At 35.8% G+C, this 16,500-nt stretch overlaps 1 protein-coding gene across 4 annotated transcripts; it reads right to left on the bottom strand.

Moving 5' to 3' along the window:
• Positions 1-4,479: 4,479 nt before the first annotated feature.
• Positions 4,480-8,292, bottom strand: LOC116167596 (glucose dehydrogenase [FAD, quinone]-like). Of its 4 annotated transcripts, XM_031482990.1 has the most exons (6): positions 8,212-8,292; positions 7,867-8,160; positions 7,016-7,819; positions 6,656-6,733; positions 6,393-6,608; positions 4,480-6,343 (listed from the first exon to the last, which is right to left on the bottom strand). In XM_031482990.1, exons 5-6 carry the CDS (start codon positions 6,463-6,465, stop codon positions 4,899-4,901), a joined length of 1,518 nt encoding a protein of 505 aa, XP_031338850.1. In that variant the 5' UTR covers positions 6,466-6,608; positions 6,656-6,733; positions 7,016-7,819; positions 7,867-8,160; positions 8,212-8,292; the 3' UTR covers positions 4,480-4,898. The 4 variants fall into 4 exon arrangements, with proteins under 4 accessions (XP_031338850.1, XP_031338849.1, XP_031338851.1 ...); XM_031482989.1 differs by having other exon boundaries at positions 7,016-8,160; XM_031482991.1 differs by lacking the exons at positions 6,656-6,733; positions 7,016-7,819; positions 7,867-8,160 and having other exon boundaries at positions 8,212-8,254.
• Positions 8,293-16,500: the final 8,208 nt, after the last annotated feature.

Genomic DNA, 16,500 nt, shown 5'->3' with positions numbered 1-16,500 from the left:
CCTTTGGTAGCGCATGGGTCCGTCCGTCCGTTCCGCCGACAGCACATATAGTTTACCGCTGACTACCGTTACTACTTTTCTTTTAATTAAATTTCAGAGATTTCGGACAAAATCAAAATTTTCCGAAATGTAACTCGTGACGATTTGTAAGCCCATACACACATTTTCTGCACTTTTAGTTTTGGAGAAGTCCAAAACTTCTGTAGAGGGTTTCTACCTAACACCCCTAATACTTATCGGGGTAAGAATCTATCTCCTATTTGTATATCAGATTTCTACTAATTTATGCACCCATTCTCAAATTCTGTGCCCATTTTCTTTGTGACAAAATAAGAATTGCAGGTATTGATCAAACTCTGAACCCTGGAAACGCCTTACATAGAATTCTGCCTCTTTCATTTCAAAGAAAATTAATTGTCGGAATGTTATCAAAGAACCGGACGATTTTTATGTCTAGGAAGCCCATTTTTAAGTAAAAACAATTCTTTCATCTCTAATCCTCTGCTACGGGTTTCAAACCCTTATAAAGTACAAGTATATTTTGACCTTCAACCTCCTTCCTACAACGCCCACCTTGAAATTGCAATCTTTGCAAGTTTTTAAATGGAATGAGGGGCTAAATTACCCATGTTGGAATCGTAATTTTGGAACTCGTTGGTATCTAAATGTAACTCGTGCCATTATTTTTACGCGCATACATACATTTTCTTCCTTTTAGTTTTAGAGTTCAAAACTTCCGTAGCAATTAACACCCCTAATACTTTCAATTCAATTTTATACCTGATTGATACCTGCTTATTTATCAAATTCTGTGCGTATTTTGTACGTGAGAAAATAAAAATTGCACGTGGGGATCTAACGCTGAACCCTTCTTCGAAGTCCCTGGAAACGTATTTCATAGTTTCATTTCAAAGAAAATTAAAATTGATAGGAGATTGTCGAAATATAAAAAGGCATAAGTATACGTTTCCCACTACAAACTGGGAAATTAAGTACATTCCCACTTTGAAAATGTGTATTTTGAACTTTTTCATAACGTGTTATATACAGGGTAATTCACTAGAACTATTTTCGTTTTTTTTTAATTCATATGCGATTTCACATTTTTGGTTAGACTAAAATATTTTGGCACTTTCAGTTACAGTAGAAGTATTTTGCTCTTTGGATATAATTTAATTTTTGGGTTTTACACCTTAAAATGTGCGAGGGACGACCGGCGAAGATATTCTTGGTACACGATCCATTTCTATCAAGGTTTTGGTACACAAATATTCAATTCATTCAGTAAAAAGGAAAGGAAAAAAAGTTTGATTGCGTGCCTCTGTCCCCAAAATCAATAGAGAACATTAAAAGCAAGGGGTGTATCCGCCACTGAAATCTAAATGAGTTCATTTAGCGTCTAGATATTCAAGTTTGTAATCTTTTGAGAGTAAGAGGTAAAGTCCGGCCTTGAGGTCTATAAATTCACCCGCACAAATAAGGTTTCAAATTCTTATGTCACAAATGTGAATCCCGACCTGAGGTACAAAAAACATTTACGTAATATCAGCACAAAAAAAGCTTTGAATTCTGCAGGTATTTTCCAGAAAATGTGGTGAAAACCGAGGTGAAAACCTCTCTTGAAGTCTCAAAAGATTATTAACGCAAGGCCTATACAAAAAATGTCTCAAATTCTAATTCTTAGAATCCTAGGGTGAAATACTCTTTTAAGGTAAAAAAAAATGGTTCATGTAACGCACACACAAAAAGTTTTCCAATTTCGAATTCATTTTAGACGTGTAAAGGGGTTAAATCCGCCTTCCAGGTCTTAACAAATTTATTTAACGCCCCTACAAATGTTTTAAATTCAAATTAAATGCAATGCAATACCAAATAAGTGTCATTTCATGAAAAAATTAGTTATACGATTTTTATGGATGGTTCTTTAGGAAAGTGAAAATACCTACTTTAAAATCATAAATTGTAGATCATGAAGCCATACTTCACGCAAAATTCAAAAATGCAATAAAAAGTAAGGGTTTCCATGTAAAGTAACATTATCATCATCTACTTTAAGAAAGTACAGTTTAAAAATAATTTTAAAGCACAAAAGTTTGAAAACCTCTCAAAAAGTTAATGAAAAACACATGCCATAAACGTAAAATAAATCGGAAAATACCTGGTTTTCTATGATCTTCCCCAAAATACTTATAGTATATCGAAGATACAGCTCCCATCGGGCGATTTGGTAATGTAAGTTTAAATTGGGCACTGATATGTCACAATTTTACCCTCAGGTTCCCTGGATTCCCGATTTATTTAAAATACACATTCCTGCACACTTTACACACGCACTTCGCAAACATTTGGATTAAAACTGCACTTAAAGCGTCAGCGGTCAACACAAATGCAACATTTGAGCAATGAATCATCACCAAAATCTCGTTATTTGAAATTGCTTATCTCGTAACTGACCGCACATGCACTTATCTGTTTCGTGCTACACGGTTTATTTACAATAATCATAAGTTACCGTTCTTTCGCTAATTTCCTTTTTCAAAGGCGAAATACAAACATTTTCTAAACCCTTAACTTGAAATCTTACCTTTTTCTTATTCTAAAGCCTCAATCCTATATATACCTACTCGTGCAAAAATAGCAGTAGCATTCTGTAGTGCTTTCAAAACTTACATAATTCTTTTGATATTGGAGTAAGTATACAGAAACTAAAATTAATAAAAACTAAAAAAAAACTGGGAAACTTCGACCGTAACGTCCAAACGCCCTGGTACCCACCTAGCGTGATACGGTTGCCGGTTGCCAATTTATTTAGTCAGCGATGAACTCCCAGAAGGGTTTGCAGTCACAGGTACGGGCTACTAACGCCTTCAGTGCAGCTTAATCGATGTTTGCTCCCTTCTTACCCATTTCTAGATTTATGAGGCCACAAAGATTTATGGCGGTGATTTCCGCTTGAAGGACGGTGGCTTTTTGTCCCAATGATTCCGAGATTCAGCAGTTTGGGCCGCTGGCTCCTATTTCTGTTTCACTGTTCACTGTCCGATAGGTACTCGGCCACTTCTGGTTCGGTGCAATGCTATTAGTAGGTCATCAACCACAAGTCATCATAGTAAGGGCGATAGTTTCCCCCCTTGAGGGCATCCTCTTTTGGTCAACACTATGCCGTAATAACTCCTTGCCTATCCTTGCCGTTATCTTCCTGACCCTCAACATGGACTTTATCCAGCGTATTGTTGTGGAGGGGAGGCCTCTGTTTCCAACGCGGAAGGGATGTTTAGCTGATTGCTCTAAGACTTTTCCCTTCAATACTGACGGCTAAGGTTGATGAGTCAAACTGAGCGTCCTAACTCTTTTGGTATGAACACAACATGCACCTCCTGCCACGTTCTGGGTATGTAAGCGAAGCAGAAGCTGGTTCTGTAGACCTTACATAATTATAGTTTGCGGTATGTACCCAAAAAATTCTTGGAAGAGTCCTAAAGGATATCGTCTCCACCAGGCGCCTTAAAGAGTTTAAAGGTCATTAGGGCCCATTCTACGCTCCCAGTGTGAAGATTTTTGAGGTCTTACCTGACCTTCTGCCTCTATTTGTTAAAAAGAAGGCTTTACTTCTTGTGAGCTTGGAAAGTGAGTGCTCATGATGAGGCGCCCACTCTGTATTTCCCATGAGGTTTCTTAAGATTCCCAAATCCCAATGACATTGGAGTGGTCTTTTTGTAGAAGCTTTTGCAGGGGCGATGCTGTTGTTATCGAATCGATTCTTTCACAGAATTTAAAAGTCATTCTTTTGGACCTTCATATGGCGGAATTGTACTCGACTAGGGCACTTCTCTACTCTTCGCATGTTCCTTTGTGCTCTATCGTTTGGATTTGTTGAATATGCTTCTGACATTAGTCCGATGTTTCTTCTAGTTCCTCAATCCACCAGGGAACGTTCCTCGTTAACCCTTTATTTATTATGGGGTAGCGCCCCTCATACGCATTAAGCAGGAGTCTTTGTAAATCATTTTATCTGAATTGCCCTTATCGTCCCAATTTTAGTAAAAAAATTGGATCCAGGCTCGTTCCCGGGTGGCGAGACGCTCACAGAGGCACTTGAATGATCGTAAAGTGATTCGTTACTGTCTCTTTACTATAAGAGGGACAGCCAACAGAATCCTAAGACTTATATCGATATACGAATCGAGTCTAATGGCTGATTTCTGTTGTAGGGATCTCGTCTTATAAAACTTCAGCTGAAAGATGGCATACGACGGAGCAGGCGCTTGGTGGTCTGCTCAGCCTATCTTGGTGGAGAAGCTGGTGGATAAAACTTTTAAAATTCTTAAATTAAAAAAGAGGTTAATAATAATAATAATAATTTTTTTTAGGACCCTACATAACTTCACCAGCCACAGACACAGACACTAATCGTTACTTGATTTTAATCCGTGCGATTAGTTAACCAGGCTAGACCTGAGTTCTCACAAGATACACCGACCATAATAATAATATATTTAGCCCTGTTTATGTGCCATGCACTTACATTGGTCAACATTAGAAGTAAAAAATACATATAAAAGTAACTACACAGTGTATATAAACATTATCACAGATTAAATCTAATAGTCTATGCAATGCGTCCTTTTGATGCTGCTGAAAATTCATCAAACGAATAAAACGCATTTTCTGGTTTTGGGTATACTAAATCCCATTTCTTAAGCAATTAGATTTCATTATTTTTTGTTATTAACTTAATTTGTTAAAAAGACATCATAATTTAAAATGATTATGTCTATCGCGTCTACGTAAAACGATGCAAAGAATGTTAAATTCATGATGTTCTTAGTTATGAATGACTGTAAATTTAAAAAAAATTACATTGCTAAGGACGCTAAAAATCAATTTATTCTACAAGACTAGGTGCAACGTATTATGTCTGACACTTTCTCCCCAATCATCATAGTAGGTGCACTAGTATGACCCGACGTGGTTGATGGCATAATACTTGCATCGGCAACTCGCAAATTGTCAACGCCGAACACCTTGAGCTCCGGATTCACGACAGCTCCCTTACTTGGATGGATGCCCATTTTGCAAGTCCCAACCGTATGGAATAAAGGTAGAGCAAGATGCCTCAGAAAACAGTACCAATAATTTCGTGACTTGTATTTATGGTCTTTGCATGCCGACAGTGGCGCATGTCTTAGTTTTGTGTCAAGTTTCTTAAATGGTTCCGATTTTACCATTTCCAACACTAACTCAATCATTTGATACATGGTCTCAATGTCAACCCCATCGGGATCGGAAAGCAGCATTGGATTGATAACAGGATAATCAAAGGGATTGCTGGAATTTAAGCGCATAAATCCTTTCGACTTGGGATGCATGAGAAAACCGACTATCGTAAAGCTACGCCTCGGATCATTATCTTTTAATACATCTTCTAACACGTTCTCCTCGATATTCCAGAATTTAGCAGTGGATTCGTCACTGTTAATGGAAGGGATCATTAGAATCTCTACATCGGGGTACTTTGTGTTCTTCGATCGCTTTGTTTGTAAAAAGGAAATACCATCCATTGAAAAAGCATTGGCCAGTGGACCACCTCCTGCGATGTACCTCCGCACAAGGTCATCTAAGGGGCGCTCGGTTTCGGTGTAATTAGTAGCGAAATCTAAATAGTATAATCCTGTGTGATCAAGAAGAAGTTCGCCAACTGGCAAATCTTCGACAACAGATATGCCAGTCTCTTCCAAATGAGATCTTGGGCCAATTCCGGACAGCATTAGCAAATGAGGGGAACCAAACGCACCCGCTGAAAGAATAATGTCACTACGAGATACGGCTTTGTAAAGTTTTCCATTTCTAGTGAATAGGACTCCATAGGCTCTCTTCTGCTTATCAATAAGGACTTTGATTACGTAACTATTCGTCAGTAGCTCAAGGTTTGATCTGCTCAAAATAGGTAATATGAATGCGTTCCCTGTACTTTGTCGTTTTCCGTGTTTAATATTGAACTCCGGTTTCCCATAACCTAATTGGCTTTCCCCGTTGAAATCTAACTCCTTCATTCCTAACAACTTATGTGCATCATAGAACGCTTGGGTCTGCACGCTTATTTCTTCCCAGGTTTCCACGTTTAAGTATCCTTCTTTACCGTGGTACCTGGGATCACCTTCCAAGTAGTTCTCTGACTTTTTAAAATAAGGCAACACGTCCTTGTAGGACCATCCGACGTTTCCTTGACTGTACCAGTTGTTATAATCCCTATCATTCCCTCTGACGTAAAACAAACCATTGATGATGGTGCTGCCGCCAATCCCTTTACCCCGATGTAGGCTGCAACGTTGTTCCTTAAGGCCTGAACAACATTAGATATGTAAGTACACATAATACTCGAGGTACTCTACCTAAACACGCTGTAGTTTGCGGAACAGACATGTAGCCCCAGTTGTAGTTGGAATCGGTTAGATAATTCCTCATTGCTGGTATATCTGTCAAATCCGTACCATGTTCACCAGCCTCGAGGAGAAGTGCACGACGTGAGCTATCTTCGGTAAGCCGGTTCGCTATTACACACCCAGCTGCTCCCGCGCCCACGATGATGTGGTCAAACGTTCCATAGTCTATAAATGCAATGTAATACGTTACACTAAAAGTTTATTCTTCAGACCTACAACGGCCCCTGATTTAGGGGCATGTTCATACGCATTTTTCGGTAATGCCTTGGTGTACGCTTTAGCTTTAAGCTCTGCAATACGTTTCACATAATCATCTATGAGTTTTTGGTCACTGCATTCTCCAGAATACGGAAAGGCAATCAAATATAATAATATGTTGACTAGCATACTTAAAATACAAATTTTATTTTGCAACTGACGTTTACGGATCATTTCTTATGAAAAAAAAACACGTAAATGACCAATAATTGTTTATATATTGCCACATTAACATTTCGATAACGGGCGAACTCTCTAAAATCTACTGCAATTCTTTATATTTAATTGCACAGTCCTATTATCGTGTTACTTACTTAGTTTTGTTTAGGAACATTTTGCACCCATATCAACTGTATAAAAATCGATCATTGTTATTAGTATAGTCTTCCCTACTCTACCTGTGCAGGTGTCGTACATTGTATGTTTATATAAGATAATTCACATTGTGTATGTAATGGTTTCATATTTATTTCAAATTCATGATTTACTTTAAAAAACGTTAATCGAGTGGCCACAGAAATATTTCGCACTAGTATTCATTTTTTCTAGCATTTTTGTTTTGTTTACACTAGACCTCATTTTACATTAAACAATATTAATAATCACACTTCCAGACAGTATTATCTAGAGAGATCCTTTTAACGTATCCTTTTAAGTGAACCAAATCATCCTATTAGAAGAAATGTTTAATTGAATTTTAGAGAGCTTAAATAACAGTGGAATGGGCTTTACATAAGACATGGGTTGAACCTCCCTACTTCTAGTAAAAATTTCGAATTTTTTTTATTGTGTTATTTTTTGTTATTATCTAAGTATATGTTTCTTTCACATAGTTCTTGGTTTTTCCGACGGAGATCGTGCAGAGTTTTCTTTAATTTCTTTCGGCGCACGCACTTCTATTTACAAAGACCAGATTCGATCATTACTTGCAGAAGAAGACACGCCATTACAGTTACTCGACAATTTTTGTCCGCCTTTTTGGGATTGGTATTGATGCTGTATAAGTTTAGTGAGGTTTTCTCTTGTTATTTTGCTTTCGACATCTCGATGGCGCATTTGCAGATGTATTTTACAAGTTCTAAGGCCGTTTTTCGGTATGTTAAGAAATACGCATTTACCTTTTGACTTTGAATAATTATTTTTAGGCTTCTTACTTCTGACTTACTTTTATCTTCATTATTATCTACCGGATTGTGCTTTCTACATCGATTATCACAGAGTAGAAACCTCCGAATTTAGGATTTTCTCAATAATGCGCAAGGAAGATTTATTTGGGGAAGTCCACCAGCCATCTTATCAATTGAAGAACGCCACCTTAGAGCCACAAATTAGATTACTGGGTAATTAATAGACAGTTGAATAGGAATTTAACACACTAAACCTTCCCCATACTTCTTTATTAAAAAATTGTGAATAAAATCACATAGCGACTATAGTTTCGACCTAAGTCATTTTCAAGCTGTAGGAAAATTGTAACTAATAACGAGTAACAATCTTGAAATATACATACCTTAAAATTTAAAACATCAACAACAGAAAATAGGAAATTGAAAGTACAGAAGTTACATTTTTATCAGTATGCTGGAAAGAACATGTGTTAACCACTAGTTGAACATAATTAATACTTACAGGAAAAAAATTTTTCCAATATAAAACAGTTGGTGTTAGGACATAGAAAAGTGGAACAAAATTAACATAGTCATGATATATCGACGATTAATTAATTAATTCATGCCATTAGAAAATGGACGCAGCCATCTTGTACAAATATAGTCAACGACTTAACTCGAAAGGTAACGAAAGGGGAAAGGTTAAAGAAGGAAATAAAAAGCGGGAAATTTAAAAAACAACAAGGTTAAACAGGGCCGGATTAGGTAACGGGACGAAGTGAGAAGAAAGGTGAAAGAATGCAACATAGCTTGCATTAGGCTATTGTTATTTAATTATACTAAAATTTTTTGGGCCAAACTACCCTGTGCCTGCTGATGGCAGAAGTCGGGACTCGCGGAAAGATTAGTGTGCCCTCAAGTTAAAAACCCCCAATCTGCTGAAGGCAGAAAAAGGGAAAGGGGGGGGGGAACACCACGTTGACAAGCGTAAAGGGGTAGAGGTTAATTAGTCAAGAATAACAAATGCTTGTTTAAATTTAAAATTTCGTTCAAGGAGTGTTGAGGATTCTCTCTGTAGTGATGGTAAATTTCTTTCATTTCTAGGAAGTCTAGCTTGAGGCTTTTATTACAAACATGAAGAATTTCAAAATCCTCCTTCGAAAACGAATGACCAGAACTCAGGATGTGGTGGGCAAAGGAAGAACCTTGGTTAGGGTGAATTTGAGGTTATTGTTTTTGATAGCGGAAATGTGTTCGGAAAACCGGGTTTTGAATGAGCGACCAGTTTGACCAATATAACCAGCTGGGCAATCTCGACAAACCAATTTATAAACCCCTGATTTAGATAAGGGAGGTATAGGATCTTTAGTTTTCACCAAAGTAGACTTGAGATTACTCTTGACTGAGAAGGATATGGAGATGTTGAGGGAACGGAAAAGACGAGCTCCTTTGCCCACCACATCCTGAGTTCTGGTCATTCGTTTTCGAAGGAGGATTTTGAAATTCTTCATGTTTGTAATAAAAGCCTCAAGCTAGACTTCCTAGAAATGAAAGAAATTTACCATCACTACAGAGAGAATCCTCAACACTCCTTGAACGAAATTTTAAATTTAAACAAGCATTTGTTATTCTTGACTAATTAACCTCTACCCCTTTACGCTTGTCAACGTGGTGTTCCCCCCCCCCTTTCCCTTTTTCTGCCTTCAGCAGATTGGGGGTTTTTAACTTGAGGGCACACTAATCTTTCCGCGAGTCCCGACTTCTGCCATCAGCAGGCACAGGGTAGTTTGGCCCAAAAATTTTTAGTATAATTAAATAACAATAGCCTAATGCAAGCTATGTTGCATTCTTTCACCTTTCTTCTCACTTCGTCCCGTTACCTAATCCGGCCCTGTTTAACCTTGTTGTTTTTAAATTTCCCGCTTTTTATTTCCTTCTTTAACCTTTCCCTTTCGTTACCTTTCGAGTTAAGTCGTTGACTATATTTGTACAAGATGGCTGCGTCCATTTTCTAATGGCATGAATTAATTAATTAATCGTCGATATATCATGACTATGTTAATTTTGTTCCACTTTTCTATGTCCTAACACCAACTGTTTTATATTGGAAAAATTTTTTCCTGTAAGTATTAATTATGTTCAACTAGTGGTTAACACATGTTCTTTCCAGCATACTGATAAAATGTAACTTCTGTACTTTCAATTTCCTATTTTCTGTTGTTGATGTTTTAAATTTTAAGGTATGTATATTTCAAGATTGTTACTCGTTATTAGTTACAATTTTCCTACAGCTTGAAAATGACTTAGGTCGAAACTATAGTCTCTATGTGATTTTATTCACAATTTTTTAATAAAGAAGTATGGGGAAGGTTTAGTGTGTTAAATTCCTATTCAACTGTCTACTTTCTGACCCCGTTTTGAGCTTTACCACCATGGATTCCCACCAAGAAGGTGGGTAATTAATCACAACAATATTGTAATTACAACAAAATCAATAAGCTTACCAAATAATTTCTAATTATAAAACTTGTTTGCCTTCAAAAACATCATTAAAACTTTCTTTAAAAAAATAAAATTGAACTATTGTCTGAGGATATATACTTAAACAAAAAATCTAGCCACGTGGGAGCCATTTTTAAATATGGCAACCAAACGACCATGATTTAGACTGTGACCAAATTTTTTTAATACTCCCATAGATACTTAACAAATCCCCGCAACCAAACTTAGGGGACGTACAACTGCACACGTGCCATGGGTACCACCTAAACTATGACCGCAAAACACCTGCCTAACTGTAGCTCAAGCAAATCAAAATCTAAACATAGAATTTTATAATCTCTCCTCGTACACTTCCGGCAACTGCTAAAAGGGAAAATCCCCATGTTAACCTAAATTAAAGGTTTGGGAGACCCAGTATTATCGATCAACTTCCGAAAAGTTCAAAGGATTAACTACACAAATTTTAATTAACCACATCCATTATAAAAAAATCTCTTTCTCCAGGACTTGCAAATAAAGGGCCCTTTCCTTATATCAGTTATTTTTAAACGAGGTTAATCTGTATATGTAGGAAGTAGTGTCTTGATTTAGCATTTTATTGCTAATTTCATTTTGTTTTCATGGTTTAATAAGAAACGTACACGTTCATTTGTTTTATTTTGATATAGGATACCTAGATTATGTTATTGATGTGATCGAGGATGTGATAAGTTTTTTTTTAATTAGGATACTAACATGTTACATCTCGAAAAGAGAAAAAAGTCCTCCTCACACTTCCACCTGTTGGTAAACGTAAACTGGAGAAAAATTTTCTACGAGCGCCCTCTGAAAGACCGCATTAACACCTATTTTATTTAACTGTAAATAAGTTAACAATTTATAGAATGATATGCCATTGAAATTAAAGAAATAATCATCAGTTAATACTAAGCTTTTTCACGAAATCTAAGTTAATTTAAACCAGAGATTGTGTCGGGAACAAACAATTTTGCCTTTTGGGTAGGTATGTGTAATATAAAATGTGAATTGCAATTGCGTATTTCATAAGGCGTACATTTCTCCTTGTAGGAAAATCGCTGCAAAGGCCAATATTTCCTTATCTCAAAATCAAAGTTTTTAATATCTTAAAGTTAATTATAGGTATCACCTATTTGGATTGATATAGTAGGGTGTGTTCGAGACGAAAGGGTCTTTACTCCAATTAATTTATGTCTTAATTATATTCCCTAAGATTTAGATTTGATCTATGTACCTGTAAAAATAATAAATAAGTTTCGATCGTTCCGCAACCTACCGCGCTGGGTTTTGCTGATACGAAATCTACAATAATTATCTTCAGTTTGGAATACGATAACGTCATCAGCAGTACGGTAGTGGTCATTTATTACTGTTATGCAGTGTGGCCTTTTTGTGATACGACGAGAAGATTGCATTGAAAAGAGATCAGTTCTTCGGAAGTTACAAACTATTATAGCTAGTTATATGAAATTATATAGGTAGCTTGAAATGTACATACTTATCAATTATCTTATAAACGAAAGTGGTTTGTAGTGTATAGACGTTTGTAACTCAGCCCACTACAAAGCCTTTGGTGGTAATCAACATAATTTCTATCTTGCAGTTTTCCAAATTCCTTCCTAATGAAAGTAATTGCATATTATCTTGCTGGATATCTGTAGGGAACATCGATCTAATGATTATTTATAGGAGCGGGTTAAACAGAGTAATTTTACTACTATTTCGTTCGATATTTGACAGTGTTAGTTAATGAAAAGTCTTGGATAGGTCCTAGATCATTATACGGTTCTAATTTCAGATGTACAACTCTCAAATATCACTTTCTCATCTGAAAGATATCATTAGAACGGAACAAGTAAAACCATTCCACTTTTATTAGTATAGGTGTTGAAATTTGTAATTCACTGGTTATTAATGCAATCGTTTGAATTCCCAAACAACCTAAAAAAAACTACAGAATCCGTATTCTTTTGAATTTGGATGGAATTTGTGACTAACACCAAAATAGTGTGTCATTATCTAGAAAATTCTTAAAAAGAAGTAACACAGATTCAACAATTAGAAATTTCGGGAACAATTGAAATATGCGTTATATTACCAATTGCCCAAATTGAATTAAATGGACTTATAATACAGATTGTCCTTCATACTATTATCATTGTATTTATAAACGAAAAATACAATGCTATTATTAAGGGAAACTAATGCTTTCGGAAAATTTCCACATAAGCTAGTGCGCCTTTCTCGGTTCTAAACGATCTTCAAACTTACCATGAGTGGACTAAGTTTAGCCATTGAATAAAACACTATTTTTAATGGGCGAACGGACGGACGGACAAAGTGGTCACACTAGGTGTACTGTAGGTGCAAATAAAAAGTTGACTCAGTGCACGCATATTAATTTTCTCACATATACAGGGTGTTCAGCAAGAAATGGGACAGCGCCATACCTCGAGAACGAAAGTTCTTAAATTAAATGCGCCACCTCCAGGTGGCGCTACCTAACATAATTCTTTTAAATGTAATAGCCTACTTTTCATTAAATTTTTGAAATTTGCAACACATTTGTGATAACTTTATTTAGAAGTGCCACCAACCTACCTCGTTTACTTTTCGGGAAATTAATAATTTTTATAAATTTAACATGTACTTACATATCTAGGTGCCTACATATAAGTGCCTAAAAAATGGAATGAATGTCAATTCAATGATTGTATTCTGAAGATATATAATACAGATACAGCATTTAGTATGTATGTATAGGCACCTTAGGTACATGTTAAATTTATAATAATTATTATTTTCCCGAACAGTAAACGAAATAGATTAGTAGAACCATAATAGTATACTGTGGTAAAACTTGTAAAGCTAAGTTCTCACAAATATGTAGTGCATTACAAAAATTTAAAATTTTAAAGAATTAAGTTAGGTAATGCCACCTAGCGATGGTCCTAGCTTGCATATACAATAAGTTTTGCAAATTGTTTAAACGAAAGAGCCTCTTGTATTGTATTTGATAAAGCAATGTATCCGACCTCTATACTGGATAAAGTAACTGTTACCTGACGTTTACTTGCCCAAGAAACTGCACAACTACTGATTTTAATAGATATTTACATAAAAGCTAGGAAAATAACACCTTACTGGCAAGGAAATATTAAATGTACGAGGCCCTTTGGGGTCGAGTCAGGGGTCGAGTACTTTAATTTCCGAGTCAAGTAGTATCATCATTGAATTTATAACTATCAGAAGCGCAGGTTAAATGGCAGGATATGTGACTGTTTTCAATAGTTTAAATTACAAGACGTAGATGTCTCTACCATCGAGAAAGATGAATAATAATGTCAATTTTTTACCTTTGTTAATTATTATACAGGAACCTGTAATGAACCCACTATCTCGATTTGTAATTGTTGCATACAGAATTCTAGATACTCAAGAAACGTATTTATAAGGCATTTATGTGGCACACAGGATGTTGAATGACGCAAGATAAACATTCTTCCTTTCATGAATCTTGACCTACTTAACATTCCTTAAGGAAGATTGAATTACACTTGAACAGGAAAGCAAAAAATACGTAGGCATCCTTGATCACTGTAATGTAACAGAAATTAAATGTACCTACCTATCTATTCTTAATTTTTGTGTGTGTCGGTTAAACTACCTAGAACAGGAGTCGGCAACCTATTGAAACGGAAGAGCCAAAAATTACAATTTACAAAATTTCTCAGTTTTTAAAGGGCCACAACATTTTTTTGATTCAATATTATAGTTTTTGGCTATATACAGGGTCCTGTAACAGTCATCGGTTTTTCCTGCATAGCTGATATCTGGTAAAAAATATTGGTGGCTGCGGATCTACAGAAATTATTTTTGAATGTAGGTACAGGGTGTTCCATTTTTACGATACTTTTTAAATTGAACATCCTGCATATTTTTACTTGTTTCAATGCCATTTGTTCAAAGTGCTATAACTATTCTTTTTCAAATGGAACTACCACTATTTTATTTCGCTATTCGATTGTCTTTTGTGTTTTCTTCAATGTTTATGAGGAGTGCCCAGTGCTTAAACCCCGCAGTTTTTATGTTATTCAATATTTTTCACAAAAGTATACCTACTCATTAATTAATTACGTGTTTATAAGTCGGAGTAGGCTGGCTACGGTACACTGCTAACCGGCGATTCCCTAACCGGCAATGACCAAACCGGCGACGACTAGACGGCGCTATACCAAACCGGCGCTCGTTCAACCGGCGCGGCGTTATGCTTTGCTGGCGCTCGTTAGGCCGAATGCTTTCCTATTTATGTGGGTTGGATTAATACAACGCAGAGTATCTACCTATTAAAATATTAAAAGTTACGATCAATGTCAATGCCGACAGAAAAGTTATATGTACTTAGTTCATCTGATTCCTCTTGTTTGGGCACTTTTAAAATCATAGTTAAAGTTAATTTGAGAATTACATCAACATGTCCATATTATAGCCATCCATGTTATCATTCCAAATGTGTATGAAACATAATTTGCAGATCGCATCGACGAAGTGCCCATATGCCGGCTTTACACGCGCCGGTATGACCGAGCGCCGGCCTTACAAGCGCCGGCTTGACAAGTGCCGGCTTGGCATGCCGCCGGCTTGGTGCGGCGCCGGTTCGTGCATTGCCGGTTTGGCAGTTGCCGGTTTGCGGTATCGAATGTTCCGGGCAATTTTGATACCAAATAAAAAAATCGTTAACTCGTTACCTCTTTTCTTCTAAATTCTGACGTTTGAAATTTGTTCTCAATGGTTAATCGATTAATCAATAACTTATCGATAATTATCGATTAGTAGATACTCAGTCGATAAATTTTAAAAAAATGGGCGACTAATGGATAATTTATCGAAAATTTTAAAGGATTGATCGATAAATCTATAATTACCGATAATCTATCGATTAATCTCACAACTAAACTAAGAAGATAGATAATTATCGAGAGAATTTTTAACGACATAAAATTTTCAATGTTTAGGTATACCAGTTTACTTCAAACAAAAGCGATCAAGTAAGAGCATTGTGGAGTTGCCATGATCACAATTATTCATGAATTCACAACCTACTTCTGTACTAATTTTGGAGGATTATCGTCCACTTGATCAGCTTTGATTTCAGAAAACTTCAGCATCAAAAGATCCTGTTTTATTTAAATTATCTCTCGCAATACCAATACCAAAAAAACAAACATGTTAGCGAATGTACGTATGGATGATGTAATTATATCGATTGAAAATATATATCGATAAGATTTATGAGAAAGTATCGATAGTTTTCTCTTGATAATTTCCGCTACTTATCTATTAATCGATACATATAAGATATAGACAAATTTCGACAAGTGGCAATAATATTCGATTGTTATCAGCAGCTAACAATCATTATTGATTATTTTCAAAAGTTATCGATAATTATAAAAAGTTATCGATAATTATAAACAGTTATCCAATTATCGATTATTATCGAAAATTATCGTTATGATTTATCGATTATTATCGAAAGTTATCGATACTATTTTTATCGTTCGTTATCAATTAACGATTAATCGATAATTATCGGACTGAATAGACTTATATTTATCGCCCAGCTCATAGTAGGTACCTATACGAATTCACGTAAACTGGGACGGATTTATTTATTGTATTTATTTGTGCACAATGCTGCAAGGTTATAAAAAAAGCTTATTCGCGAAATTTGATTAACACATCGGTTCCTGTTCACGTGAATTCGTAGGTATATTCTGCCAACGCGGCGGCAAATGTGTTGGTTGGTACGTTTTTTCTCTTTGCGCTGACCGTTGGTTTTCAAATGCTTACAGCGGACAATATTTTGCCTTCAAATTTTTTTTAATCGTTTTTTAATAACAAAATCTCCCGCTTTCAGTAAAAATAAAAAATGTCGAACCTGCCTATTGTACTGACTGTGAATAGAATCAATTCATTGAATAATATTCAGATTTATTATTCAATGATAGAATGTATGAAGTTGCATTCCTTCAAGGACAAGGACTGCAAGCTTCGTTCGTCTAAATGTATTATTAATTACATTACATTACAAATTTACGCAACGCTTCTTAGGGGATCTATTTTTAGAACATTCCAATCCATTTATAAAACCATTCCAATGATAACAC

This window comes from Photinus pyralis, unplaced genomic scaffold (genome assembly GCF_008802855.1).
Source record: "Photinus pyralis isolate 1611_PpyrPB1 unplaced genomic scaffold, Ppyr1.3 Ppyr1.4_LG4, whole genome shotgun sequence".
Lineage (NCBI taxonomy): Eukaryota > Metazoa > Arthropoda > Insecta > Coleoptera > Lampyridae > Photinus > Photinus pyralis.
Note: the sequence above shows the minus strand (reverse complement) of the source record. Positions and strands in the feature narration are given on the sequence as shown.

Bases quoted from the DNA above. Each gene is read 5' to 3' on its own strand.
- LOC116167596 (XM_031482988.1), bottom strand. From the start codon at position 6,875: ATGATCCGTAAACGTCAGTTGCAAAATAAAATTTGTATTTTAAGTATG. The intron at 6,609-6,655 runs GTCTGAAGAATA...TTGCATTTATAG, and splicing joins TAAATCAGGGGCCGTTGTAG to ACTATGGAACGTTTGACCAC. The intron at 6,344-6,392 runs GTAGAGTACCTC...AATGTTGTTCAG, and splicing joins GCAAACTACAGCGTGTTTAG to GCCTTAAGGAACAACGTTGC.